Raw genomic sequence first — 27,903 nt, 5'->3', positions numbered from 1 at the left:
CTCTGTGCAAATTCTTTATTGAAACAATGATCAATTTACAAGCTGGATTTTTTTTTATTTGCCACGTTAGCATGAACTGGTTTCTCTTTGTCATTTACGGCTGTGAAAATCTTAGAATTGACTGTTCTTAAAATCAAAATGCAGTAACTATACTTCTGAGCAACACAACACATTCATAGGTCTTTTACATTTGTTGAAATATAAAAAAAAATCCTTCCAGAATTTCTGAAATATAACTTGTTCTTCAGAGCAAGGAGTTCTACATTTGTGCCTAGTATGATAGATACCAAGACATACACTTTAAATAGTGATTTGCCAGTATATTCTCAGTAACATCTTTCAACTCTCAGAATTCACCACTTTTAAAATATTAATTATTCTGAATAAGTATGTTGATAACTTACGTTAGCAAAGCTAGTCAGGAAACCCTGATTATTTGATACAATACTTTCAGTTCTTGACATATAGGGATGACTACGAAATGATGAATTCCCATAGTGAATGAGGGGGACTTATAATTTAAAAAAAGTCATCTACCTATTGTTCCACTCACTAAAATTTAAAAATAGCAACAAACAGATGTTTCTTAAATATGGTGTTAACCATAGGTAAATGCTGATTTTAAAGGATAAACACTGCAAGGTATGTTTAACTATAGGACTACTTGTATCAAAAGAGAGCAAACCCTAAGCAGGTGGGAAAAAGATAAGTCTTCCTCAGTGGGACAGGTGGAGTTCCAAAAAGAAAATGGTGATATAACTAGAAGCTGACCAAAGTGTTCCATCTTTTCTTTAAGACACTGTCTTAACTAATGCAAAAATGAAGAATAACTGTAAGGAAGCAAATCTGCATCTGTGATATACTGTACAGTAAAAGTCAAATGTCATTTCATTGAAGATTAAACTAAAATACTTACAAAGCATATAGCTGCATTAAGATCAAAAGATCCCCTATTTCATTCTATAATTGGATTAGTCTGCATGATATGTTTAGAACATAATTTGACTGAACAGGGACTTTCTGCATTTTGAGCACTGTATGGTACCAAACATATGATGCTTAACAAATAATAATAATGTAAAGAGGTGTGCCTAGGCTAAATTGTGGGTAAGTTATTCGTTCAATTCTCATTAAGTGCTTAAGGTTTGTGATGAAACCTATCCAGGATATAAATTAAAGTTATGTAATAATGTAAATACTCGCAATATAATTATGGTTCTGTCAAAACATTTATACTAGCTATTTCTAAATGTTATTCTTTCATCATACTATAAAACACATAATTTATTTTAGCCAGATTATGATTAAATAGACTAGGAGGAGGTGGTGGAACAAGGTCTTCAGACCTTGCTCGCCACATCACTACTGCAAAAGCATTTACTAAACATGCTTATATAGGTGTAGTGCAATAAATCAAAAAAGATACTGAAGATTACTCAACTTATGTGAAGACAGAGAAAATATAAAACAGAACTATTGCAAACCTAATTTTCTCCCATATAACACTGTCTGTTTCATTCAAACAAGTAACACATTAATTATGACCAAACAATTAGATTCCCCAAAGTTATATTTACCTTCCAAACAATTTTAATAGGTGAATAGGGAAAGAGAGCCTTCAGATTGCATTGACTGGACCAGGATCATTTATGAGCTTTAAGGTTTAATTGGGTGAAATCCTAGCTTTAGTGCTCTTATTGACATCAATGAGGCCAGAAATTCACTTGTGCTTGTATGAGCATCTGATATAAGCAATTTAGCTAAGAATTGGTTCACTGTGCACTTTAAAGTCTGTGCTTCATTACTCACTTTGCACAGTCTACCCATTTGAAAAATATATAAATAACCTTGAAATATGTTTCATTTTGAATTTCTGCTAGACACTGTGGCCTGAATCCTCAAAGGACATAGGCATCACAATTTGAATGTTTAGGTGCCTAAAAATCACTGGAATCCACAAAGCATGAGTCAGGGCCTTGGGCTGTCTAGATAATGAATGGGGGAGATCAGTGCTTGAGAAGAAAAGCAAGCATGCTAGGTGTGAGATGCCTAAGGTAGCCAATGGGAGATACCCAGGAGATGTTGATTTTCATGGGCAGGTCATAGTTTAAGCCTGGACTGGAGGGAGGCATCTATCTCAGCTTGCAATCCATCTCTCTTGGAGCAGATGGCTTAGGTGTTTCTTTCAAGAAAGTCTGTTTCCTAGCTCCAAACAAAACTACTTGAGGGTGGTGGGGAATGGAGGGGGAAGGGAATAGTCTCCCCCTCGTTAAAGGGGCAGCAGTGATTAAGGCAGCAGTGATTAGGGTAGGATATGGTTGACCAGGGTCAATTCCCACAGCTGCCTGAGGAGGAGAAGGGATATGAATAAGAGTATCCTACTGCTGTGATGAATGCCTTAATAACTAGGCTATAATTTCCTTCCCCTCCCTGGCCCAATTAGTATTTAAAGTAGAACAGCTTCAAAAACAGATTAAGACTCACATTGGAATATCCCAGAACTCACTGAGATGGAAAACTCCAGTTGAAGTACTTTCTCGTCATCAGACACATGGAAAACTGAAATAGAGTTAGCATTGGTCTGACCACCACCTGGTTTGAGGATAGCACCGGTCTTAGAAGTAACAAGAGTCTCTGGATGCTTACTTGAGCAGCAGTGCACTTGTCCAGAGGCAGAAACGTAGTCCTGGTGTACACTGTTGCTTAAGTTACTGTAAATTACATTGCACTGCTTAGGGGAGGTGGAGTACTGAAGTCAACAGGAGAGTGCTTTGCCAAAGACTCATCCCATATTCACCAGACCTGCGAAGCTACATCTAGACTACATCCCTCTGTTGGCAGAGGGATGTAAACAAGGCACTTTGAAAGTGCAAATGAAACGGGGATTTAAATATCCCATGCTTCATTTGCATAATTGCATCATGGCACTCTTTTGAACAAGCACGGTCTAGACGCGGTTCTTCTGAAAACGGCAGAAGTACAGGATCTTTTGAAAAAGCCTGCCGTTTTCTAAAGAACTGCATCTAGGCCAAGGTCTTACTTTCGAAATGGTGCTTGTTTGAAAGAACTCCATGACGCGATCATGCAAATTAAGCATGGGATATTTAAATCCCCACTTCATTTTCACTTTCGAAGTGCCTCATTTACATCCCTCTGCCAACAGAGGGATGTAGTTTAGATGTAACCCTAGACTGACACTGCTTCATCAATTGCAGTGGTGGCAGTTTACCATGCAGTTTAGACAAGCCCTCAAGCTATGTCTAGACTGCATTGCTTTTCCAAGATACCTTTGGTGTCCCTGAAAAGAAATGCTGCATCCAAGGAACATGTCCACTTTTCCAAAAAAAATTTAGAAAAAGTGGACACACTCTTTCACTATCCCTGTAAACCTCATTCTATGAGGCAAAAGAGATATGTCTAAAGAGCACTCTTTTTTCCAAAATTTGGCACTTTGTAGACATGTCAAATTTTGCAAAAGCATCTTTTGAAAGTAAATCAGAAAAAGATGCACAATTTTCATACTGCAAATTGTGTACCTTTTTCTCATTTAACCCTTTAGTCTAGATATAGCCTCAGTCGCCTAAGGACAGCAGGACTTTAGGTGCCTGCTAGCAAGGTGGATTGACTTGAATCACCAATTTTATCATGGCTTAAATCATGAAGCTCTAAAACTTGGTTTAAATCATTAATTTTTCATGTTTTACATTTGTACTTTTTAATTATTTTCCTAAAGAAAGGTTGATTCTCATTAGTTCTATTAAGAAATGTTATTTGCAATTGAATATAACCTTTGGTGGTTAATTTTACTAACCAGTAGGATGTAATATATCTATACATACTTATTTAACAAGTATATAGCTTAATTTACATTTATTTTGATTCTTAATTTTTAAATTATTGTATCATATTATAAAATGATGTATGATGCATCTCTTATTTACCACATTTTTTTTACTTGATGTATATCAAGCTCTCTTTTCAAGAAAATTCAACTTTAATTAAAAATGCACTGAAACAGCATTTTAACTTTTTTTTATTAAATAAAACTATCATAAGAGTGCTGAATACAAAAGAAAAAAAGTGCATCAAAACATGCTCTGCATTTTAAATTGATTTATTAAACAAAGGAAGTATTATCTATAGTTAGTGAATTCAACTGATTGTTTCTAGTCACCATGACCTTTGAGATTTTAGCGCTACTAGATCTCATTCTCTTAGACCTAATTTTTATTCTTTGATTAGAAGAGGAAAAATAAGCTTTTCTGCTTTTTCAACTCCCAGTTGGTTTCTTAACTTCGAGGGAACTAGACATCGAATTTAGCTAGCTGAATAAACTGAAATGGAGAACTGCAACTGCAGAAGAGGATACTGTTGTCAGAAGCTGTTTTAGTACTTCAACAAACTCTGGTTCCAGGGGCTTAGCCAGCAACTTCCCCCAGTTATGTAGTATAATTTTCTTGAAAATGTGGCAGAAAACAACATGTTCTGCATAATATTTTTATATTTAAATCGTTTTAATAGCTTATAATAATTTTAACTGTCAACATACATTTCCTTTTTAAAATTTAATTTTAAATAAGTGTAGTTTTGAAAAACAATCTCTGATTTAAATAATTATTTTTTAATTCAAAATATTGATTTAAAAAAAATCTTTTTGCCTCTAAGGTTAGGTAGCAGCTGAGAGATCGGGCTTAAAACTGGGAAGTTAGGTACCTAAACCCCATTGTATGGCCTATATGAACCCAAAAGATGATACAGTTGCAGTTCAGAGATGCTCACAAACTAGAGTAATCTCTTCCTAAACATATAGCATTCTATTATGAAGAACATTCTATTATGAAGAACAGTGTGGCTCTTCATGAGAAAATTACTTTCACTAAAAAAGAAGCAAGTCACTTTATAGTACAAAACCATTTTTTTAACTAAATATTGTACAATCGGGACTATCAAAATGTCTCACTAGTACAATAACTAAGACAAATTAAAGGAACTATTCATATTCCACTCTTGGTATATGTAAAAATCTCCTTTTTGGTAACTAAGTGCCAATAAGTGATTAAAACAAAAAGGATAAGATAAAACAAAAGTGTATTTGAGACTGAGTAGCTGACTGTGTTTCAGTTGGATGAGCATGTGCACATCTTTCTAACACAGTTGTCTCTTCTTACGCACAGGACAGTTTTGATTTGTTTCACTTAACTACACCTAATTAAACATTTTGGTCCAAATTTTATGGAGGTCTTGTCCCAGCAAGTTTCTGTTTGTGAAAATGCATATTTAGATGTCAAATTATCTGACTACTAAGGGTAGTCAAATAGGTAGGCATCTAAAAGGATATAACTTGCACATACATTTTATTACACCCTAACAAAATTAGTCCAATTGTGCCTCTTATTTTTGTTTCATACTCACTGACCATAGAAATGTAAGGAAAGGGACAGTTTGCATATTTTACTAGTGGGGGCAGGTGCATATCTTAGCTAGGGGTATCTGAATGGATTGTAACTAAACGGGGTCCTGAGAGGGGCCTGCGGGTACTCAGCATTTCATTCAGGGACATCACGTTTGCTCCCAAATATTTATGCAGTGAACACATCTAATCTCCTCCAAGCCAAACATCAGCACTGCTCAAAGCTGTAATAGCTATGACAGCTGCTGAGAAATGTCTGGGTGGCCTGTGCTCACCAGTTTCTCAGCAGTTGGAATGAATTCTCTCTCCACAACGCTCTGCAGTAAGAAACTCCAGGCTATTCTAAGACTTGATTTAATCCTTGATAGGCCTTCACCAAAGTGAACACACTAGGGACTGCTCAGCAGTTTCAAATGAAATGTGTATCAGATGATTAAATAACATAATGTTCATCATGCACAAATTCTTTCTTGTAAGTTCTCTCTTTCCATGCTCATCCAGTGGTGCATAATATTACCGTTCTTCTGAAATAGACATTATCCACCTTCCCTCCCTCACTCCTGCAGTTCATTCATATCCTAGCATAACTCTATGATTCTAACATAGAACATTATGGAAGGGCCTCAAGAGGTCTATTAGAGTTCCCAGCACTCAAGGAACAACTAAATATTATATAGATCATCCCATCTACTCCTGCAGTTCATAAGAGGTGTTTGGCTAATGTCCTCTTAAAAACCTCCAGTGACAGAGATATGGCTCACTTGCCATGATTATGAAAGTTAAATATGGATAGAGTAATTTCTCCTTAGATGTGAGTGAACCCTATTCCTCCACAAGATATCAATTTGATGGAATTTTTAAAAGATACCCAATCAATTGTATTATTGTAATACAGTTTGTGATCATTGCCTATTTTTAGGCACTGAAGAGACCATTATGAGTTGTTAACATGTTTTTGTACTGATTTTGACTCTGCTGAATTTAAAAGATTATGATTATTGATGCACTTGTGTTAGTTCATCAGTAAATTACATTGCAGAAATTGGAAATCCTGGTGAACAATGATCTTTTACCACTTCAGCCTCACCTGCAATAAAATAATGGAGTGTACAATACTTTAACTTAATCCACACACCCTTTATTCAGATTATATAAAGTAACCTGGCTCCATTTACTTCTACCATTTAATCAAAACAAGACAATAAATTTTGGACACCCGAAGTCCTTCTCAATATAAACTTCTGGTAAAGTCAGTAGATGGTTAAATATATGAAAGAAAAATCTACTCAACCTTTATACTGTTGTCTTCTAGCAGAAATGAAGTGCTTTCTCTTCTGTAACAAATACACTGTATATCATCTGTGTGAATGAACAGATTGGCTTCTTCATTCTTAGGGGGAGGGAATCTATTTCCCCACTGTTTAAATATAAATAAGATGGTCTCAAATGAAAAAGACACATTTAATCTTCATTAATAGCCCTCTAATTCACAATGCAGCTTGGCAAAGATACTTGATAAATGGGATCTAACTATGATGTTATGAGGCTACTGAAATCTTGCTTCCTGGGCAATATCTTAAATTCATGGAAAGGTTCCACAAAAAGGCAGCAGATGGAAGGGAGGCAGGGGAAGGAGCAAAATGAAGAACAGGTTCATGTTTAGTAAGTCTAAGTGCCTTTTACACTACAAATGTCTTCCAGGAGGTCATCAAAGATGACAACAACCTAGAAATTGCTGAGGTAAATGTTTTCTGAAAAAAAAAAACCCTAATCCAAAAAGAGCAATTAGTATTAATATAATAGTAATTACTCTGTCATACATCATAATAAAATTAACTCAACCAGGAAAGAAAGTACCAAACAATCCACATGCATGCATTTGCTATGAGAGTCTCCAGGTAAGGCTTAGCGGCAAGTACAATATCTATTTTTAAAGGTGCTCCACCTGATTTTCTTGCTATGCATAGATTCACAGAGTAATTATCATACATGGCTTTCATAAATAAAACATGTATTTTTATCAGTTGCCAATGCGGTGTTATTTGAGTTGTGTTCAGTAGAAGGCTCGGGAATTGGGTCAGTAGGAGATGCTGGTGTTTGAGGAATCTCTTCTTCCTTGATTTCTAATTGCACACTGTCTTGTGACTGGTCATCTATACCGTCCTTTTTGGACAGCTGATGAACTGACACTTTTATAGCAATTTGTTGTGCTGGTTCATGCAGAGATGATGCATCAGAGTCCCCCGTGGGTGAGTCACTGCGCTTTAGTGCATTAGGGATCATATACACATCATCTCCATCAGTAGTCTCCTGGCCTTCTGCTGCTTGCTGTACAAAGTTCTGTCCCTGTTCTTCCAAGCCAACCACCTCCATGATTTCTTCCATTATAGTCCTGCAGTTCATGATGAGAGGTGGCAGTGGAACACTCCGGGCAAGCTCCTCAATGTAGCGAGCAAATTCCATGGTCTTGAACTGTGTTACTTTGGCAAGCTCAAGTGTTTTGGCTGAGGTGATGATTGGGATACGTTTAGCAATCTCAAAGGCTTTTTGTAGTTTCTCTGCACCTTCTGTTCTGAAAAACTCATTGATTGCTTTCTCAGTTTTCTTCAGATGGCTGCTCATCATGCACAGCCTGGTAATGTTCAAGATCATAACAATGGTAAAAGCTACAAGGCAGACAATCATGTAATAGATTCCCATATCTCCGGAGGTAAAGACAACTCTCAGAGTCACGGTATTATTCACAGTGCCATAGATGTTAGAAGCAACACATGTGTATTTACCTCTATCATTAAAAGACACGCTGGTAATGTTCAGCAGCCCATTCTCAAGAAAACACCATTTTCCTGCTGGAAAGACAAAAAAGAATTCAGTCCAAACCATTTGTTTACATGGCCAATGTTACGTTTTAATCATCAGTTGTGTTGTACTGACTCCAGAATGTTTTAAAAATGGTAATAATGTAGACTATACTGAAATCACTCATTTGTCACAAAAATTTGTCTGCTTTTAGCATCCCACCACAAAACAATTTTAGCTACTGTGAAGATAATTGATTATACTCGGGTCACATTCTAAAAATGTCTCAATAGCCACAATAAGCTGCATTGTATATCTATCATAGTTAAGCAAATTAAAAATCTATGGTAGACAGCATCCTAAACACATGCTTTACTTCATAAAATGCTGAATTTGTATGGTTAATAGACGGTTGAGGCAGAAGACCTGATAAATCACTTAGTGAATTGCTGTTTGGATGAAGATTATAATTTTCTGGTATTTTGTTATAGTAGCTCCTATGATTTTGTTATTGTTAACTTTACAACACAACGAAAAGTATTCTAGGGATTTCAGTTGTGGGTGTGGAGGGTTGGTTTAAGGTCCAACATCACTTACTCTGCAGTAAATTCCAGAGTAATGCACAAATGGACAGAGTAGTTTTACAAATTCTGGGTGTTTCTGTGTTTCTCTGAATATCACTAACAGAATCTCCATGCTGACCCTCTGTACAACAGCACATAAAAGTGGCTGAAGGCAGGGCACAGGCTCTGCAATTACAGAGATAAAGTCATCCAGACACCGCAGCAGAGGCAATGCCTGCTAGGAATGTCAACGTGTAGTCAACTACATGATTAACCAATAAGCCTAGGCTTATCAGAGGTAGCTGTATCAGAGGCAGCAAGGGTAGAAGAATGGGAGACAGTGCCTGTGAGGAGCTGGCTTTAAGCGGAAAGAGGGTGGTCTGTGGCAGCAGCCCCAGTCCATGAATGGTCCAAACTCCCTGCAGATGGGGGCTGCTGCCACTGACCAGCCTCTCTCGGAAGTTCAGCCCCCCGTGGGCAGGGACTGTTGTCAGCCCAGGCAGTCAGTCTGTGTGGGAGCTAGTTTTTAAACTGGCAGCACTGGTGAACTGACTCCCATCTGCTACCACACGCTGCTGCCTCTGATAGAGACGCAGCAGCGCCGGGGTGGCAGGAGGCTCCCCGGGAGTGGGGCCAGAGCACACTGGCTGCCAGCCCCGCACCCAGGGATTATTGAATAGTTGTGTAACCACTAAGATTTCATGTGGTTACATGACAATTCAATTACATGATATCTAACATCCCTAATGCCTGCACTGGCAGCCTCTCCTCCTGATGTGTATTGTGTGTATTGATTTCTATCCCTCTCTGATTTCATCATCTCTCTCTCTGTTTAAAAGCTTTTTTTAGTTCTTGGACTCTTAGTCTTATGTCGTGGAAGCTTATTATGTTCAGTTTGAAAATAATTAGACAAGCCATCTTCAGTTTGAAATAATTAGTGGCTTTCTTCTTTTGAAGATTATTCTAACTCAAAAAATGGCTAACCCTGAAGGTTTCATAATCGGTGTACACATTTATCCTCAGTGAAATATCTATGCATAAGCCTACTTAACCTTTTAGGAGTGTCTAATTACTTTTCCACCAACATCATTAGATCTGCGCATTTATTCTTATGGAGTTGCAAATGGCTGAAAACTCCTAATACTACCTACAATGTGTAATGGTGGATAAGTCTTTGCAATATTGGGCTCACCCTCCAAACATTGTAAGCTCGTCAGAATTTTCCATGTCTTCAGGTGGTACTTTGTACATAACAATATGGAATGAAGAAGTTCTGTAGTGATTGTTCTAGACATGCAGTGTACTAAGCTAAAGTATAAATAATAAGGACACAATAAAAATATTGAAGGAACAAACACATATATAAATTCTCCAATACAAAAGAAAGTTAGTTATCACTAATAAGAAGTGTGGAACTATGTAATTTATGTACTATTTAGAAAACTTTAGTATTTTAACAAGTAAATGTATAATTGTTTAAATAATTTCAACCATGGTCTGGTTCCACCACCCTCATTTACACTGAATACCTTATTGATGTAAGTAGCTTAGTTGATTACAAGGCAACAAATTACAGAGGAAGGTACTACTCAGTGTGAGTAATTGTGTCAGAACAGAACCCTAAGAGTATTTTGTCTAACTATATAAAATATTTTAGGCTGGAGTGTGGAAGTCTCTATACTATTATATAAAAAAATACTATAATGAAAGAATGCTAACATTGTGAAGGGAAGCAAGAATAGCTGCTATTATTATCCCCATGTTGGAACTGAGGAACAGAGGCCCAGGGAGATTTAACGTCAAAATTGTCCACTAATTTTGGGTGTCCAAATTAAGATCCTAGTCCCTGATTTTTCCAGAGTACTTAGCATTTTATAACATTTTATATATTCAAAGCACAGCTCCCACTGACTTTCGGTTAGGGTTGTGAGTGCCCCACCACAAATGTCTCTTGCTGGATACCCAGAAAATAGGTAACATGCAATATGGGTCCACTTGAGTAATATTGGTTTGCCTGACTTGCCCAGTATAACATAGGAACTGTGGCAGAAGCAAAGATGGAAACAGTATTCAAGGACGGAATTCAACTGCCTCCACCATGAGCATCTTTTCTCTTCCTTCAGTTTCCTGCTCACACCTTCTAGTACAAGGGAACAATCCTACAGATAACAGCCCTAGTTCATTCCCAGAGCATGGTTCATTCTGCATACTGAATAAGGCAGGGGACCTGTAGAAAAAAAGTGGCCTGTGATCATGTAATTAAAGACAGTATCATAATGCATAATCTTTGCACAGTAAGGTTGTAGAGAGTATTTTAATTCTGGAATATTCTAACTTGTGAGTACCTGGTTTTGAAACTTTAATGCTCTTTTAACACCTTTTTTGTGTGTGTGTCATTTCCTAAGGTTTTATAAAGTAAATGTCTAAAATGGAAATTCCATCACGTGGCATTATACTGACTCCCATATATCAGTATGAAACCCATTTTGCTGCTCAGTCATCAGCAGGATCAAAGCCTGTAGATCCACTGCACAGACTTGAGCTAATTGAATAACTGACAGCTGTTGTAGGTTTTCAGTTTCTACATGGGCTAATGCAGAAGGGAGATGGGCAAAAATCTGCCAGTGAATTTTTGCTGGCAGCTAGGGAAAGGTTAGATACAGGAATTGCAAGGAAATGGTGGCAAACGGTGACTTGTTCTGAAGGCAGTGTTGATTAGTGGTGCCAGATCCAACAGCCCATTCCCCCTAAGCTTGACTCCTGTCCTTTCTCCTCTAACCTCTCTATGTTCTGGTCCCATCCTGTCCCGTCCCCACCTTGGCTATGTCTACACTACAGGGTTTTTGCACAAAAACCTGCAGATTGTCCATCCCTCAAGTGCATTTTTGTGCAAGATAATTTACAGTAGAATGGCAGAACAGAGGGCTTTTTGCGGTGTAGGTATACCTCTTTCTACGAGGAATAACTGTTTTTTGCACAAGAGTTCTTGTGTGAAAAGGTGTGTGTGGACACTCAACAGGGATTCCTTGCACTAAAAGAGTCTATCAGAAAAAGCACAGGTGCTCTGATGGCCATTCTTTGAATGGCAATCAAAACTTTCTTGCGTGTCCATGCAGTGTGGATGCTCTTTTGTGCAGAAGCACATCGCTTTTGTGATGCACGTTTGAGGTGTGGACGCGCTTTTGTGCAAGACGTTTTTGTGGAATATCTCTTCCACAAAAAGCTTCTTGTGCAAAAACCCTGCAGTGTAGACAAAGCCCTTGAGATCTTTATCCCAAATCCCATTCTCTCACCCAGCTAATCGCAGTCTCTATTCCTCAGATTCCTAATCCCAAATCTGTGTTCTTGCCGGCCACAGTCTCCCCATTCCTGGTTCCCAGTCTCCTTGGCACTCACTCTCCTTGCCTATTTCAACTCCCATTTCCCTTTTTCTCTGGCATCAACCCTCCAAACACTCTCCAGACTCCTTGTCACAATCTGTTTCCACACACCTCCCCGATTCAGCTCTTGTCCCCTTGTGCATTTCAGGCAGGCAACTTCCTTTAAGATATTCTATGGATGACTTAGATCACTGGAGAGACTGTCTCGCATGCAGTTTGGGTGCCAGGTCTTGGTCCTATCCATAGCAACCCGCAGCTGCAATTTCAGGGAAAATCCTGCTCAGCTCTGGGCTAGAATAGGTCCAATGAGAACAGAATCTTTGGGGGGAATTTAGCTGTAAAGTGCTAGCAAGTCTCTACCTAGCAATGGTAAACTACAGTTTTATTTCAGTAGCTTAGAACGAGACAAAATTTAATATGGGCAAGACAATGTCTCTTTCTTTAATCTCATCTTTGGAAACAGCTGAATTGTTTTTGCTGTATTTTATTTATTTATTATTATTTTATTTTATTATTTGGAAAATTTCAGTCATAGGAAAAGACCCATCCTGGAAAATTTCAGACCAAATGGTAATAGTTTGGCAAAGTTATAAGCAACTAAATATAAGGTGTATTAAAAAGAAGTATCAGGCAAGTTTTATAACAGGCGGAACAATCAACCCCACTTACACTAGAGTCTAATATTATATATAAAGCAGTGGTATTGCTAAACCTCTTCTTGATCAGTAGGATCTTTATTCATTGTAAAAAATCACAAAATGGCTTGCTGACGTATTCTTGCTGCAGCTGTTACAAATGATATAATGGCATTTAGACTGTGACTCAGTCTATGGTTTTGTGCCAAAAGATTCTGGCAGAAAGTACAAGCCTGCTGGGAAACAAAGCCTATTCTGGGTGTAGAGAAGGTACTAGTGTTGGCTCACGGATTTTTGCTGCCCTCAACAAACAGGAAAATTATGTAACCTTCAGAGTTCTCAGCTGGACACACAGAGTGGCAGTCACGCCAGGCAGAGGGCCTACAGTTGGCCCTATGCACTGCTTTAGATTCACATTTAAAGGCTCACAATGCATCTTAATTAGTGTCCAGTGCACAGCATGAATTCTTTACATTGGCTAAGTAATGAATATTCATCTTGCTGCCTTAGGTAACCACTTGGTTTTAACCTTGGGAAATACTAATAGCAGGTAAGGCAAATCCTGTGGTTTCCAAGCACAAATTGACCATCCTACAGTATTTTTCAGTTGTTTATTGTCCATTAGCACATTAGGGAATGAAGCTTGTGCTAAGAAACATCCACTGTAGAAGGAGATAAGTTTCCTATTGGACAAACAACTAGTAATGCAGGAAAACTAAGCTGAAATGGTGTAATACCTTAATATTACCCCTGCTATTTGCAGTGTTTTGTTCAGTACTGTTGTTGAGAGAACTCCAGTAAAAGCATGCCAAAGCACTAATTACAATATGCTGCTTTATCTTTTCTACACTATGCTGGAAGCTCAGTCTGTTCCTTTCTGTACTTTTATGGATAAATATGCTAGCTCAAGACATAATACAGAAAGCTGTTACAGAAACACTACACTGTGGGGCACACAGCTGGATCAAACACTGCATCAGGTTCAGGTTCTCTCTGTGGTCAGCTATTCATAAGATAAGATATCCTGCATTAAATGTAAATAACTCAAATCCTTATTTCATTATACTGTGTTTAAAGCGGTCAGCATTAAAATATTACATGGACAATATGGCTGCTTCATAAAACTGCAAAAACCTGTCCTTTGAGGAAATTCTGTGTAATTACATTTATCCTCACATTTATGTTTAGAACAAGTTTATGTAACGATAAAGTCCCTATTCTGGCAAAGCATGTAAGCATATAATTGTAAGTGGTCCTATGGCATCCAGGACTGCTCTAACTTGCACTGATTGGAAAGACACACTCCACCCCTCCCCACTATGTTCCCAGGGACTTTTATGTTGTCCCAGGATCACTGGAACACAGTGTGCTCTGGTCATACCTTTTCCTGTCCCATGATACTCCCATATGGTTGGAATGGGGTCAGGAAAAGGTGGTGAAGTGGTAGCTATGTTCTGTACTTCCATGCCACTCCCACATGGAAAGAGAAACCCTACCTAGCTCTTAAGACAGTTTTGTATGCTCTACCACTAGAGCAGAGGAAAGAGAATAGCATGGTGACTAGTATCCAAGCCCAAATTCCTAAATTTGCTGATGAAATTTGCCTTTCCTTTGTGTTTCTATATTATCTCTTCAGCTCTTTTGTTTCCTGCTGTGTTTTGCCACAAAAACATATTAAAAATCTGTAATTGTTTTCTCAGAGAGTGGGTACAAATTGACTTACAGCTGCCATGATCCCGGGAGACTTTTTTTCATTTTTTTTCATACCTCCTCACAGGAAATCACTCCACAATAAGGTTGTTATATTTACACATGAACACACACAAATAAAAAGTCCATTATAAACAAAATGTTGATGCCAAGATCCTTGTTAGGCTGAAAGAAATTAATCAGAGCACAAAAGCCTTACCACTGTTCTCTTCTTCCTGCAGCAAACAGCCATTGGAATTGTACCATTTGTAACGTGGAGCAGGATTTCCTTGGACATTGCAGTCAATTAAGGCACTGTTCCCTTCCTTGACTGTAATATGATCGACTGTGGAGATAACTACAGGTACAGATCCCAAGTTCATGTCAGTGTGATTTAAAGTGCTACTAGTCACATCCTCAGCAGTTATCAAAGCTGCTAGTAAGATGAAAAGGTGCATGGTAGGCAAGACGTTCAAAAAGAAGTGGCTGTTTAGCTTGTTCATCTTTCTTCAGTAGGTTGATCAACCAGAAGAGAGCTGGGATATGGAACTCTGTTGAACGCAGCCCTCAAAGCTGAACAAATCGCAGGAAAGTTTTACCTTGATCCACGAAGATTTACATTTAAGAAAAAAATTCCTATAAAATAAACACATTTTTTAAAATGGAGTTCAATATTCCATTCCAAAAGTTCATTAAAATAAAGATACACCCACAAATTCATGTGACATGCATCATTTCAATGTCTTATCTAAATGCTAATGATATCAACATCCTCATTTTTACTGGAAAAAGAAGCATACCTTTCCCCAAGAATAGCACTTTTAAAGTGGCAAGTGTCAGAGAAGTTTTTATCACCTGGACATTTAACAGCAATATAACTGTAGCAGCAGTTACAGTTTTAGTCTGAAGATTCTACACACGAATGTTTCCTAAGCAATCAACTAAACTGGAAAAGCAAAAGGCATGTCTGTTAATCTTGCAATTATAGGTTCTATCATAAAAACGTAAGAACGGCCATCCTGGGGTTAGAGCATTGATCCATCTAGTCTAGTATTCTGTCTTCCAACAGAACCTAATGCCAGATGCTTCAGAGGGAATGAGACAATTGAGAAGTCAGCCATTCCTTGTTGCGGCAAGCTTGAAATGGTTTTCATTATATATACCACTTACAGTTTGGTCTAATGGCTCTCTGCACCCCCACTGTATTAGCACTGTATATCTGCACTCCCACTGTATCAGCATGAACTTACCAATAGTTGGGTTTTTATTTTTAATATCATACCTATGCACTGTTTCCCAAAGTGCACAGCAGGCATTTTACCCTCCCTGAAAAATCAAATAAACTGATAGGGGATGAAGACACTGGGCTTTGAGCACAAATTCAGTACTTCCATCAACTGGTCATTCTGAAGAGAGGCAGATAAAAGAGGGACATTGATGCATACCTTGTTTTGTCTTACTATGTCTGTGTTAATTTGTTCTCCTTCTGATAATAACGTTGTATCTCTGGTATCTAGTGCTACAATGCTATTCAGTTCAACAGAACCAAAAAACATTGTATCTGTAATGGGTAAATGGTTTCTCTAGACTAAGGAACACTAAAAGCCCAGAGTTAGTTTGCCTAGTCTGTAACTATAAAGAAAAGAGAAAGATAAGTTCGGTTTCATCTTTGTTCCCATTGGTCCACAACATAAAACTCACCACATGACTAGCAGTCATGATGACTGTACTACAGAGTCATGGTTAACGTTAACCCCTGATATCTAAACACTACTTACTGATTTTACTCTTCACAACAATCCCTTTTTCTGGTCTCAGAGGGCAATATGTTTATACCGTGGAAAACTGTAAAAAGCTAATACGTTTTTATAGGAGCAGAAATGCAGACACTGGGACTTATCTATGTTGTTCAGCAGGGTCAAAAGTTTGCTGGCAGTTCAGAGATTCATGAGTGTGAACCACCCAATAAAAGATTAAGCTGTTAGGATGAGGACAGGGAGATCAATAGTAAATTGTAAATTTTATAGTTCAATCACACTGGTAGAAAGTTATCTGGCTTTTGTCATCCTCTTGTTAATAAGCTATAATCCAAAAAGCAGTGGTCCTAAAAAGGAACATGATAGAATCTTCTCAGTCTCTCTGGAATTTTTTTGTACACTCATGATTTTTCTCCTGTTTCCTTCTTTACTATCTTGAACTAGTAAGTATCAGGATGGCAATTGTTGCATGACTAATTTCTTAGAGCTTTGGACTTCTGAGAGACCTCCTGACATTAACCCGCCCAAGACCGAGGCTTGGACTATTGACTTGGGGGTTTGCAGTTATGAGGCGGGGTGGCTGCCCACTGAGCCAGAGGTGAAGGAGTCCCTCAGGGAGGGCTAACCGGCTATTCTCCTGCTCAGTCACCACCAGCTTCCCCAGCCCTACCTTCCCGGGATGCCAGCTCCATCCCTCAAGAAGCTGGTGGTGCTGCCCCCCTCACACACACACATTGGGCGGGGCTAGGACCATTCAGTATTTGTAAACTAATTTGTTTTTTTTTTAACTAGGTATACTGCTTACAAGTAAAGGTATAAAAGAGCCTTTAGCTTAAGGACATACTAAGCTACTCCAGGAAGGAATCTGTCTTTTTGTTTGTAAAGTGACCAACAATAAATAATGACAGCAGCCAAAGGAATTGGGAGATATACTCTGTCTCTGAGGAGATAACAACAAAACTATAATGCAGAAAAGAGTCATATTAATAAAGAAGCCTGTCCAAGCTACTTATTACAGAGAGCACCAACACTGCAGGAGGTTCTGTGTAAGGTTTTGTTTCTTTTCTTTACCCCTTGCAAAGACTTCTGTACTCTTTACTTCCAAACTTTAATTTCAGTTATGAAATTCCAAGCAATAAGACAGAGTGTGATGGACTTAAATGTGATTCTACAATGAGTAACACAATTTATGAAGTTTTGGTTTAAGGAGCACTAGCTGCACATCATATGAACATGGAATGAACTAGGAGGAAGTTCACAGCCAATAAAGAAAATTCTGCATTTCAGTTAGGCTAATAATACATATACACAGTTGCAAAGCTGACTGACAGAATCCCACTTGACAATTCTTCCTATCTGAGGCTCTAAAAGTAGTTAAGCATGTGAACAGTCCCATAGATTTCAAGACTCAAGCTAATGGTTGTCTGGTCCTTAAAGAAACACAGGTACTTAAGCGCTTTACTGTAGCATGACCTAAATTCCACTCCTCTCCACACCATCCTCAAGTCCCATAATCCGTTCAACCTAAAATGACTAGTAATAGAGAGGTAGCCGTGATAGTCTGATCTTGCTAAAACAAAAGGAAAAACTATATAGCACTTTAAAGACTAACAAGGTGGTTTAATAGGTGATGAGCTTTAGAGCAGAGGCAGTTGTACGTAAGGGCTTGACTATAGAGGCAGTCAGTGGGTTTCTGTAGAGAGTGGTATCTAATTTTCCATCAATGATTTGTACTGTGGTGCCCAGGAAATGGATCTCTCGTGTTGAATGGTCCAGGCTGAGATTGGTGGTGGGGTGTAGGTTTGCTACAGAAAACCCACTGACTGCTACACTTACCTACATGCCTCCAGCTTACATCCAGGACACACCATATGATCCATTGTATATAGTCAAGCCCTTAGGTACAACCGCCTCTGCTCTAATCCACTGACAGAGACCAGAAACTCCAAGATCTCTACCAAGCATTTGTAAATCTCAATTACCCACCAGGGGAAATAAAATAAAACAAATTGAAAGAGCCAGACGAATACCCAGAAACCATCTACTTCAAGATAGGCTCAAGAAAACCAACAATAGAACACCACTTGTCATCACCTATAGCCCCCAGCTTAAACCCCCTCCAACGCATTATCAATAACCTACAACCTATACTGGAACAGGATATTACACTCTGAGAGGCTCTAGGGGACAGACCCATAGTCTCCTATAGACAACCACCTAACCTCAGGAAGATTCTTACTAACAACCACAGGACATACCACATTAATACCAACCCTGGAACTTTCCCTTGCAACAAACCCCATTGCCAACTTTGTCCATACATTCACTTTGCTGATACCATTATTGGACCTAACCAATTGAGTTATAAGATCAAGAGCTCATATTCCTGTTCATCCAGAAATATAACTTATGCCATTATGTGCCTTCCGCTATGTATATTGGACAGACTTCTCAGACACTTTGCCAAAGAATTAATACCCACAAATCAGACATCTTCACAAGGAAAAACCGGTTGCTTTTCATTTCAGCCTATCTGGATTTAGTCTTAACGACCTTACTACATGCATCTTACTTCAAAGAGACTTTAACACCAGATTACAGAGGGAAATTTCAGAACTTTCTTTCATGCTTAAATTTGACACTTTACGAATGGGCCTTAATAAAGATGCTAATTACCTTAACCATTACAAAGATAGCTTCCCTACTTATCACCCCTGATTAGCCATTCATGGATTCATAAATAGCTATTCCCTCTCTCTCCCTCACCCCACCTTCTGTACTTTATCTGATGTGTCAGTTTAATTATGTGTTCACTTTTTTCATTGTAATCCTTTGGTATATATGGTCATGCCAATTCTCTTCCAGAATATGATCTGTAGAAGTGGGTCTGGCCCACGAAAGCTCATCACCTATTAAACTATCTTGTTAGTCTTTAAAATGCTACATAGTTTTTCCTTTTGTTTTAAAATGACTAGATGAAGCTTGCTGCTCTGTGGTTATCAGGAAGTATTATTAAGTTCTTCAAGAATCTCTCCCCAGTCCTTGATGACTTAAGGAACAGACTATGGACCTCTTGAGCAGCAATGTGGAGGACCTCTGCCAAGGTCTGAGTAAACTCCTTGATACACTTTGGTGTAAGTGAAATTGTGTCACCAGCATTTATTCCATGAAAAATGCCCATCTAGCCAGATATAGTTAGAGAACAAGTTAACATGGACAGAACAGCTTAGTAAGTTCTCGAGTTATCAGTTAAGGACTCAATAAAAACAGATTTTTTTTCAGTAGAGAAAATGACAACCTTTTGATGAGCATATTCCATTAGTGAGTTGTGGGTTATACAGACACAGAAAGATCTGCTATAGAATTAGTAGTGAAGAGGTTTCTTAAGCTCAGAATTTAATGTCCAGTAAATTTGTTGGATGATTCAATATACATTTTTTCAAGGTTTCTTCTACAATAATGAAGAGTTCTGATGCATAAATCATCAGGATATATTTAGCAGTTGTATTTGTTTAGGTCAGGTAGTCTGTGTTTCATGTTTTGATATACAAAGCTATTACTCCAGAAACAGCTGTATCACTTTATTAGATTTGCTTAAGTCTTTGCAAGTATATCCCAGGCCAGGGGTTATCAACTGTTTCCTTTATGAAACCCCCTCCCAACATGCTATAAAAACTCCATAGCCCACCTGTTCCACAACAACTGTTTTTCTATATATTGAGTGGATTAAGTAGTTGGGGGATAGCAAGCAGGACCACTGCCAAAGGCAGGGGAGCTGACTGCTTCTGCGGGCCCTTGGGCAAGGTGTGTGTGTGGAGGGATGAAAGCAAGTGGGTGTGCCCAGGTGCGCAGCTCTGACAAGAACTGGCTGAGCTGCAGCAAAAGCCGGTGGGGAGCTATTTAAAAAGCTGACAGGGACCTGGATTGCAATAGGACAGTACCTGTAAGAAATTTTAAGTAAGAAATTTTAAGTTACTTTCATTGCTCTACACCCCTGGAAGGGGTGAGACCGCAGGTGAAAGGGGTCATGCTGGGCATCTAAGCCAGAGCATGGCTTACCCTTCACCCTCCCGCCCAACCCTCAGAGCCACACGGAGTGTGCAGCGTGGCATTCTGGCAGCAATTTTAAGGGCCCCAGAACTACATCTACCACTGTTGGTGCAGTAACAGCATCAGCTGGAAGTCCTGGGATCCTTTGACTCACCAGGCCCTAGAGCAACAGCTCCCTTTGCTTCTCTCTCTGTGGACCTGGGTCTGAGCCACAAAGGGCCCCACAAAGCTCAGGCTTCAGTTTCAGTCCCACGTGGTGGATCTCAGGTTTCTGCCTTGGGCTCTTGCACATCTAATGCCAGCTTTGCTCTCTGGGTTATTTTATCTCTCTGGACCTCACTCCTCCTTGCCAAACCTGTTTGCAGCCCCCTGAGGGCCTCGGATCCCTGATTGAGAGCCTCTGCCCTAGGCTATGGCTTTTATCACAGCTACTCTTTCAGTATCACAGTAATCCCAGATGGATCAGGGACTTAAATCCCTTCAGATGAAAGGAGTAGGAATAACAAGACAAGCCAGGGATGTGGAATCTCCCATCTCTCTGTAACTTTCCTCATCTCACTGGCTTCTGTTAATTTCTCATTTTCTTCACACACCTCTACTCTCTTTTTTACACCTGTGCCAATCGAATATAAAATCCTACCATGGGGGTAAACAATTTGAGAAATATATTTGTTAGTATTTTACAACCACTTAGCACAGGAGTACATAATTATTCAAGGAACGAGGCAATGGACAATTTGACTCAATACATTTACCTTCTTCTTTCCCCACTCCATAAACTGTATTCATAAAAGTTCACTTTGTTAAAATCCAATTGGTTTTCCTAGGTGATAAGGAGGAAATTAGTTATTAATTTAAATAAATACACATTCTAAAAAAATCCAAGCCCATATTTTACATTTCGTGTAGAATGCCCTGACAGATTTTTTGTAGGGTCAAGATTAAAATATAGGTTTTCTGTAAATAAAATAGTAAAGGCTTTTCAATGACATTGAATATAAACATCTCTAAAATTTTATCATGTCTTCTGAACAAATGAATAGTTTCAGTCTTTTATATTTTCAGTGCGATGTAGTTCTCATTAAGAAACGAAGAGTCCTGTGGCACCTTATAGACTAACAGATTTATTGGAGCATAAGCTTTCGTGGGCATGCATCTGACGAAGTGGGTCTTTGCCCACGAAAGCTTATGCTCCAATAAATCTGTTACCGGTAATCTTTTAGATGCCATAGGACTCTTCAGACTAACAAGATGGTTTATTAGATGATGAGCTTTCGTGGGCCAGACCCACTTCCTCAGATCAAAAGAGTCCTATCACTACAGGACTCTTCGTCGCTCTTGCAGATTCAGACTAACAGGCTACCCCTCTGATACTCATTAAGAAACAATATTTTAACAGAAGGCTTCTCTTTCATTAACAGAAGAATAATGAATTTGTGTTTAACAACTCCCACCAGACTTCGGATGGCCACAGTAATTATGTAAAATATGTAATCTGTGATATGCATGTAATACCCCTTTTTAATGACTTGCTTTTTACTGACATCCAGGATAAAGTACAAAAATGTTAAGCACTAACTTCAGAATTGTCAAAGATGGCTTGCAAGGAATAATTAACTGTAGCTGAGGTATGTTAATGATTGTGATTTAAAAGGATAATGTCAAGTTTAACATTATTGGATTTCTTTACCTATTAGTAACAGCATCTTAGTCCCTGATCCCAGAGTGGGACCCATAAAGGCAAAATGTAATGCTGATGTGGAGCTACACTGAAGTCAATGGGGTTGATAGGTTGATGGGGTCATTGATTGGAAATCTGAAAGATTTAAATATCTGATTTACTTTTCACTTGCTATGTTCTTTTGGACTATTTTTATGTTTTGCAGTCAACTGAACTTAGATAATGAGAACAGAATGGTCTGTGCACTTTTGTATATAACCGATTTCACTTTCTTCTTCCTTTGTGCCAGCTGTAAGGCTGTTAGTTTTGGGCTGCAAATATTTAAATCCAAAGTAAAAATATTTTTCAAATAAAGTTTTTTCATGGGTGTGATCTCTGGTGGATGTTTGTTAGATCTTGTCTACACATAGTTTTTATATCACTTCAACTGTGAGGGGTTGTAACTGGTATAACTGAAGCAGTAGAATCCCTAGTCTCCTTTTGGTACAGCTTATCCCAGCAAATTTAAGGGGGGAAAAAGATATACTAGAAAAAGGCACTAATTATACCAATATAGTTGTGTCCCTACTAGTTGCTACCTGATTTAATAAATGAATTTCTTTTAAAATTACATCACTAACCCAAATGGTTAAATCGATACAAAAACTGTGTTTGGACCAGGCCTTAAGATCTGCGAGCCCATAATTACTTTAGCTACTTTTACTCTGAATTTACACATACTACATTTCAACAAAATAACTAAAATGGTTTTAATTCATACATTTTGTTATTTTGGGGCAAATCTGTGTAAAGACCAGCTCTAAGGGTATGTCTACACTTGCCCCTACTTTGACATAGGGAGGCAAATGAAGCATACTGAAGTTGCAAATCAAACCCGGGATTTAAATATCCCGCGCTTTGATTTGCATGTTCCCAGCCGGTTGCCATTTTAGAAATTCACTAGCCCAGAGTAACTGCCCGTGTCTACACGCAGCAGTGAAACGGGAGTCCAATTTAGAGCCCCTAATTCGAAGTAGCTGGTAAACCTCATTGCAGGAGGAATACCAGCTACTTCGAATTAGGGGCTTTAAATCAGACTCCCGTTTCACTGTCGCATGTAGACGCGGGCAGTTACTCCGGGCTAGTGAATTTCTAAAATGGCAACTGGCCGGGAACATGCAAATCAAGCCTGGGATATTTATATCCCGGACTTGATTTGCAACTTCAATATGCTTCATTTGCCTCCCTACTTCGAAGTAGGGGGCAAGTGTAGACATACTCTAAGATAAAATGACTCCTTTTTGCAGGCTTGCAGTAGGGAAAGAAGTTTCATTTGCATTCTCCCTGTAGTCAGCCTTCCCATTCGATATGCATTGTGATGCTCTGCATTTGGCAGTGAGTGATTTAATTAAATGATGGTAATTGGTGGAAAGGAATAATATCTCTGTTGTTTGGCAGAGGCATTTCTAGGACATGCCTGTGCATGGATAGGAAATTACACTGTATTAACTAAATGCAGGAATTTTCAGTTTAAAGCACTGAATAATGTAATTAGGAGTGTGCTCAATGATAAGACATAGGCAGTCACAGACTAGTCTTTAGCTGAAATCAGTTTTGCCCTGGCAAAAAAGAATCCAATGGGGGTGTTTAGGGTGAGGTCTATGCTACAAACTTTTGCTGTTATGGCTATGTCAATTAAGGGTGTGATGGGGTGTGATCTCTCATGGATATAGAAAGGTGTTGGCAAACACTACCAATGTATTCAGAGGGGTAATCAAGTTAGTCCATAACATTACTAATGTTCACTGAGTTAAGCTTTTGCCAGTATAGTTTATTTTGCTTGGGTGCAGGGAAACTAGAATAAACTAGAGTAATACTGGGAAAAAATGAAGTTTTGCTGGCACTAGCTGTTTCTACACTATGAGCATTTTTCAGGCATAGTATACTAGTAAGCCTATGTTGGCAAAGCACTCTTGCTAATGATTTGGCCTAAGTCTTCAGATTTAGGCTGAGCTGTGCAGCCTAGGGGTAGTTACAGAAGAGCTTTGGTCTCATCTACACTGTAATGATAAGAGTGTTTGGTAAAAGGGTATAACATGGTACTTCTTGAGAGCAGAAAAAATCATTTTTGTGTTGAAGTGTAAATAGCACCAATTATATTTTACATTTATTTTCCTGAACTACCTTACAGGCTTGGCTATTTGCAGCACAACTAGGGAACATGATAAAAGCAGATGGGTTCCATCTACTAAGACTGAATTGTGTTTCAATTTTGTGGGACAACGAAAACATTTTATTTATATCCCCAAACACTACAGTCATTACAGAATAGAATGGCCTTTTCTCAGATTCTTAATGAGGGAAATTGTGCAGTATTGATATTTTTTGCAGGTGTACATGCAGTGAACATCTACTGCCTTTTTCCAGTGCTATTTTATTTAACTGAATGTATTTTAATTCTACTCAACTCAAACTGCATGCTCTTCAGGATACAGAATATGGCTATGTTTGAGAAATGCCATGCATATCTATAAGTATACCCATTCTTTCCCAGGTGGATGTTTTGGAAGAGCTTTATTTATATTTATTTTATCGTGAGCTGTTGAAATGTATGGATATTTTTACCGCATTGTAATGGTTGTGAAATGGTGGAAGAAAAGCTGCAACTTTTCTGTCCAATAAATCAGTGCTGGTATACAGTATTTTAAGCTAATAGGTTTATATATAGCAAAGAAAGATTTTATTATCCCTTGTACAAACACAAATATGCTTTTGCTGTCTGTTCCCAATAAATGAAAGATACAAATTCTGCAAAAGGAAAGCAGACCTGTAGTATACCCTGTTGCAATGAGTAGGATCACTGTTCTAAAATGTATAGTTTTAAAAAATAAAAACATATACTAGGTTTTTTTTTTTAACTTCATAAACACTGCAGTTCAAAAACACTTTTCCCACTATGAACTAGCATTTCAGTTTTTCAACTTAATGTATCATACAAGAGGTGTGACTTGATGCAAAAGGACCATTTGGAAAATAATACCAGGTAAGTTGCTTATCAGAGAAACCTATCTGAAAAGCTGTAACTTGCTTACTAAACCAGGAATCAAAGTTGTCAGACTGTTAGAAACTTTTACTCGTTTGTAAAAAGTCTGTGCAAACGATTTTAAACTGTGACTGCTTGATGGTTCTTATTTGTTATTTATAATTACTTGTCCTGTTATACTGCTTGCATGGTACTGCTAAGTAACATAATATGATGGCATTGTCAGACTGTTACAAAATTGAAGCCCGAAGGAATGCTGTTCCTTTATGGTACTCATGGAATTCAGATCGGTATCTCATGAGACTATTCTAGTGATCAAAACGTTTAATTAATGCAAAATACAATAATGTCCTTTATTTTAGATTAAAATTGCTCAATTTAAAAAACCTTCCTTAAAATGTCTGTCATTTAAAAGTGTTACTTGCTGAATTAATCCCCCCGCCCCCTTCATCCTCTGCACAGGGGTATAATTATGTGCCACAAATCTACTGTCCAACCTCATCTTCCCCAACATAAAAAACCCCAAAAATAAACAGGAAAAGCTGGAGTTCAAGGTTTCAGAGAGAAAAGGTTTTGGCCTCATTAGTTTTATATGCTCAGGAGTACACATTCTTGGAAGCACCAGAGGTAGATACTATGGTAATGGATGCATTAAGAATGCCTAATACTTGATTGATCTCTTGGGTTTCCCTGCTGAATAAAGCAGTTCTTTAAGAACTGGAATTCATTCTTGTTAAAATTATTTAGTAATCTTTCCAACTAGATTATTGCACTTTCCTCTGAAGCATCAGGCACTGGTTACCCTCAGAAACAGGACCCTGGATTTGACTAACTGCTGGTCTAACATGACAATTGATATGTTACAACAATATCTGAGTTAAAGAAATCCAGTTCTTAGACACACTCCCACACAGTGCCCTGGCAACCCCCTCCTTTTGAGACGCATGATTTTTGAATAATGGGGACTGACAATACTGCAAATCAAACACAGCAACAGGCAGGATTGCTGCAGATCCCTAGTCAGAGTAATGAACTCAGTGAACAGAGCAGGGCAGTGAAATGTGCAAAACGAAAGCTAAATCTCACCAAATACGGAATCAGTGCCCACAAACTGTAGCTGGAAATTGGGAGGCTCTGAGTGCAGTCTAACCCCAGAAAGAAGCCTTTCTTAAAAGGCAACTCTGCAGTCAATGCTGCAGAGGAGCGATTGAGACAGACGTTTTCTGTTCCAATGGCCCAAACATAAGGAAGTGAGACAAATATTTGGTCCAATGATCAGGAACCCTAACAGACATCTCATCCAAAAATGATGAGGAAAAAGTGCCCCATCCTGGTGGAGAGAGCTGACAAAGATGGCCTTGTGGTATGTAACTAACATAGGATCAGCAATGGTTAGCAATGGCAAATGGACAAAGGCAATCAACCCTCAAACACCTCCCGGGTAACTTGTACCTGCCTCTGACAAGGATTCTTTTACCAAGACTGGCAGCAATTGTACAGCTTGTCAATGCAAATACAATCTGAAGAAAATTAAATTGTAAGGATTCTCTTGACAGGGAAGTCTTTTGGGGTGGTAGCAGCGGGCTTTCTTTCTTCACCCCCCCAAAAAAAACTCACTACAGGTGTGACCATTCCACAACCATTTCTGATCTTTAAGCTGGCAGGACTCCTGGAGAAGTGGATCTGACTCCCCCTTTCCTCAGCCTGCCCTAAGTGTTGCAGCAGTAGCAGCAGATCATGGTCATGCTTCCCAGACTGGCAGTCGGTTCCACAACTGTTCCCTATGGCTGGGGGTCCTGGCCAATGCTATTGTGTCCAATCGTTAATTGGGCCCTGATGCTAAAACAGCAAGCTAACACAGGAAGCTAAAAGTTATCAGAATAAATCCAACCTGCAGCCGGATGTCTATCTCGCAGGTGAGCCAGCCCTCCTCTTTGCCGCTTCGCCTTTCAATGCGATTGCCCGGCCCGAGATTGCTGCTTCCCCCACGATGCTCTTCTAGATTGCCACAGAGCCTTTCGCCTTCACCGCTATGGAAAACAGAGAAGAAACTGACGCGAAGCCCGAGAGAAATGCTCACGGAGGTGGCTCCCTCGCTGCGGCTGTTCTCCGCGCTCCCTACGTAGCATGTTGCAAGCGATCACCAGCCTCAGCGACCCGGGTTGCGTTCCATGGAACGACACGCCGATGTCTCGACGTTCGGCGGTGAAACGTTGGGGTGCCGAAATATTCCAAGCGCGACCCCAGAAAACAGCCGCACCGGCTCGTTCTCACTCAGCGGAACGGCAGCCAGCGCTCTCCAGACTTCGGCACGCAAAAGTAGGTCAGAGCTTCACTGAGCATGCTCGCGCGAGAGCCAGGCTGCTGTGAAAATTCATTGAGTTGCCCAAGGTTGGTGCAGCTTCTTTTCTTTCTCCTCCCCACACTGAAGGTCACAAAACGGAGGAAAATGGAGCATCAAGAGATCAGGGGATCCCACGCTTAGGGGAGCTGGGGAAATAGTTTGACAGTTTATTGCCCTGGCAAGAGGCAGACACACCAGATTCTGCAAATTATTGGATTAAGATAATCAAAATAATAGACTGTTCTTAACACTATTGATTTTACGAATTACAAAAGGTTTTTTAGTTATATTGAAATCTTTGTTATATTTTTAGTTATGCTGCACCTTCCTACCCTCTTCACAAATACCCTAGATATTTTGCTAAGGTGTAAAACGTTGATTAAAAGCATTTTTATTCTGGCTATTCCTGATCCAAAAAGTGATGAGAGTGGAATATGAAGTACTAGAGAAGATTTAGCATTATAGCACCTTTAGCATTCATCTTGAGGAAATAAATGATTTTCTTATGCAAGATCGTTATCTGGAATAAATTTTTCTATGTTTTTAACTCTACTACAGAACAATACAGATTGA

At 38.9% G+C, this 27,903-nt stretch overlaps 1 protein-coding gene across 2 annotated transcripts; it reads right to left on the bottom strand.

Annotated features, from left to right (window-relative positions):
• On the bottom strand, positions 1-27,304 carry MFAP3L (microfibril associated protein 3 like). 2 transcript variants are annotated; one of them, XM_006111674.5, is made up of 4 exons: positions 26,878-27,304; positions 21,039-21,106; positions 14,697-15,112; positions 1-8,259 (listed from the first exon to the last, which is right to left on the bottom strand). In XM_006111674.5, exons 3-4 carry the CDS (start codon positions 14,977-14,979, stop codon positions 7,394-7,396), a joined length of 1,149 nt encoding a protein of 382 aa, XP_006111736.1. In that variant the 5' UTR covers positions 14,980-15,112; positions 21,039-21,106; positions 26,878-27,304; the 3' UTR covers positions 1-7,393. The 2 variants fall into 2 exon arrangements, with proteins under 2 accessions (XP_006111736.1, XP_006111735.1); XM_006111673.5 differs by lacking the exon at positions 21,039-21,106.
• Positions 27,305-27,903: the final 599 nt, after the last annotated feature.

The sequence above is a fragment of the Pelodiscus sinensis genome, chromosome 4 (genome assembly GCF_052426305.1).
Source record: "Pelodiscus sinensis isolate ZL-2025 chromosome 4, ASM5242630v1, whole genome shotgun sequence".
Lineage (NCBI taxonomy): Eukaryota > Metazoa > Chordata > Testudines > Trionychidae > Pelodiscus > Pelodiscus sinensis.
This window is presented reverse-complemented; position numbering and strand designations above follow the sequence as displayed.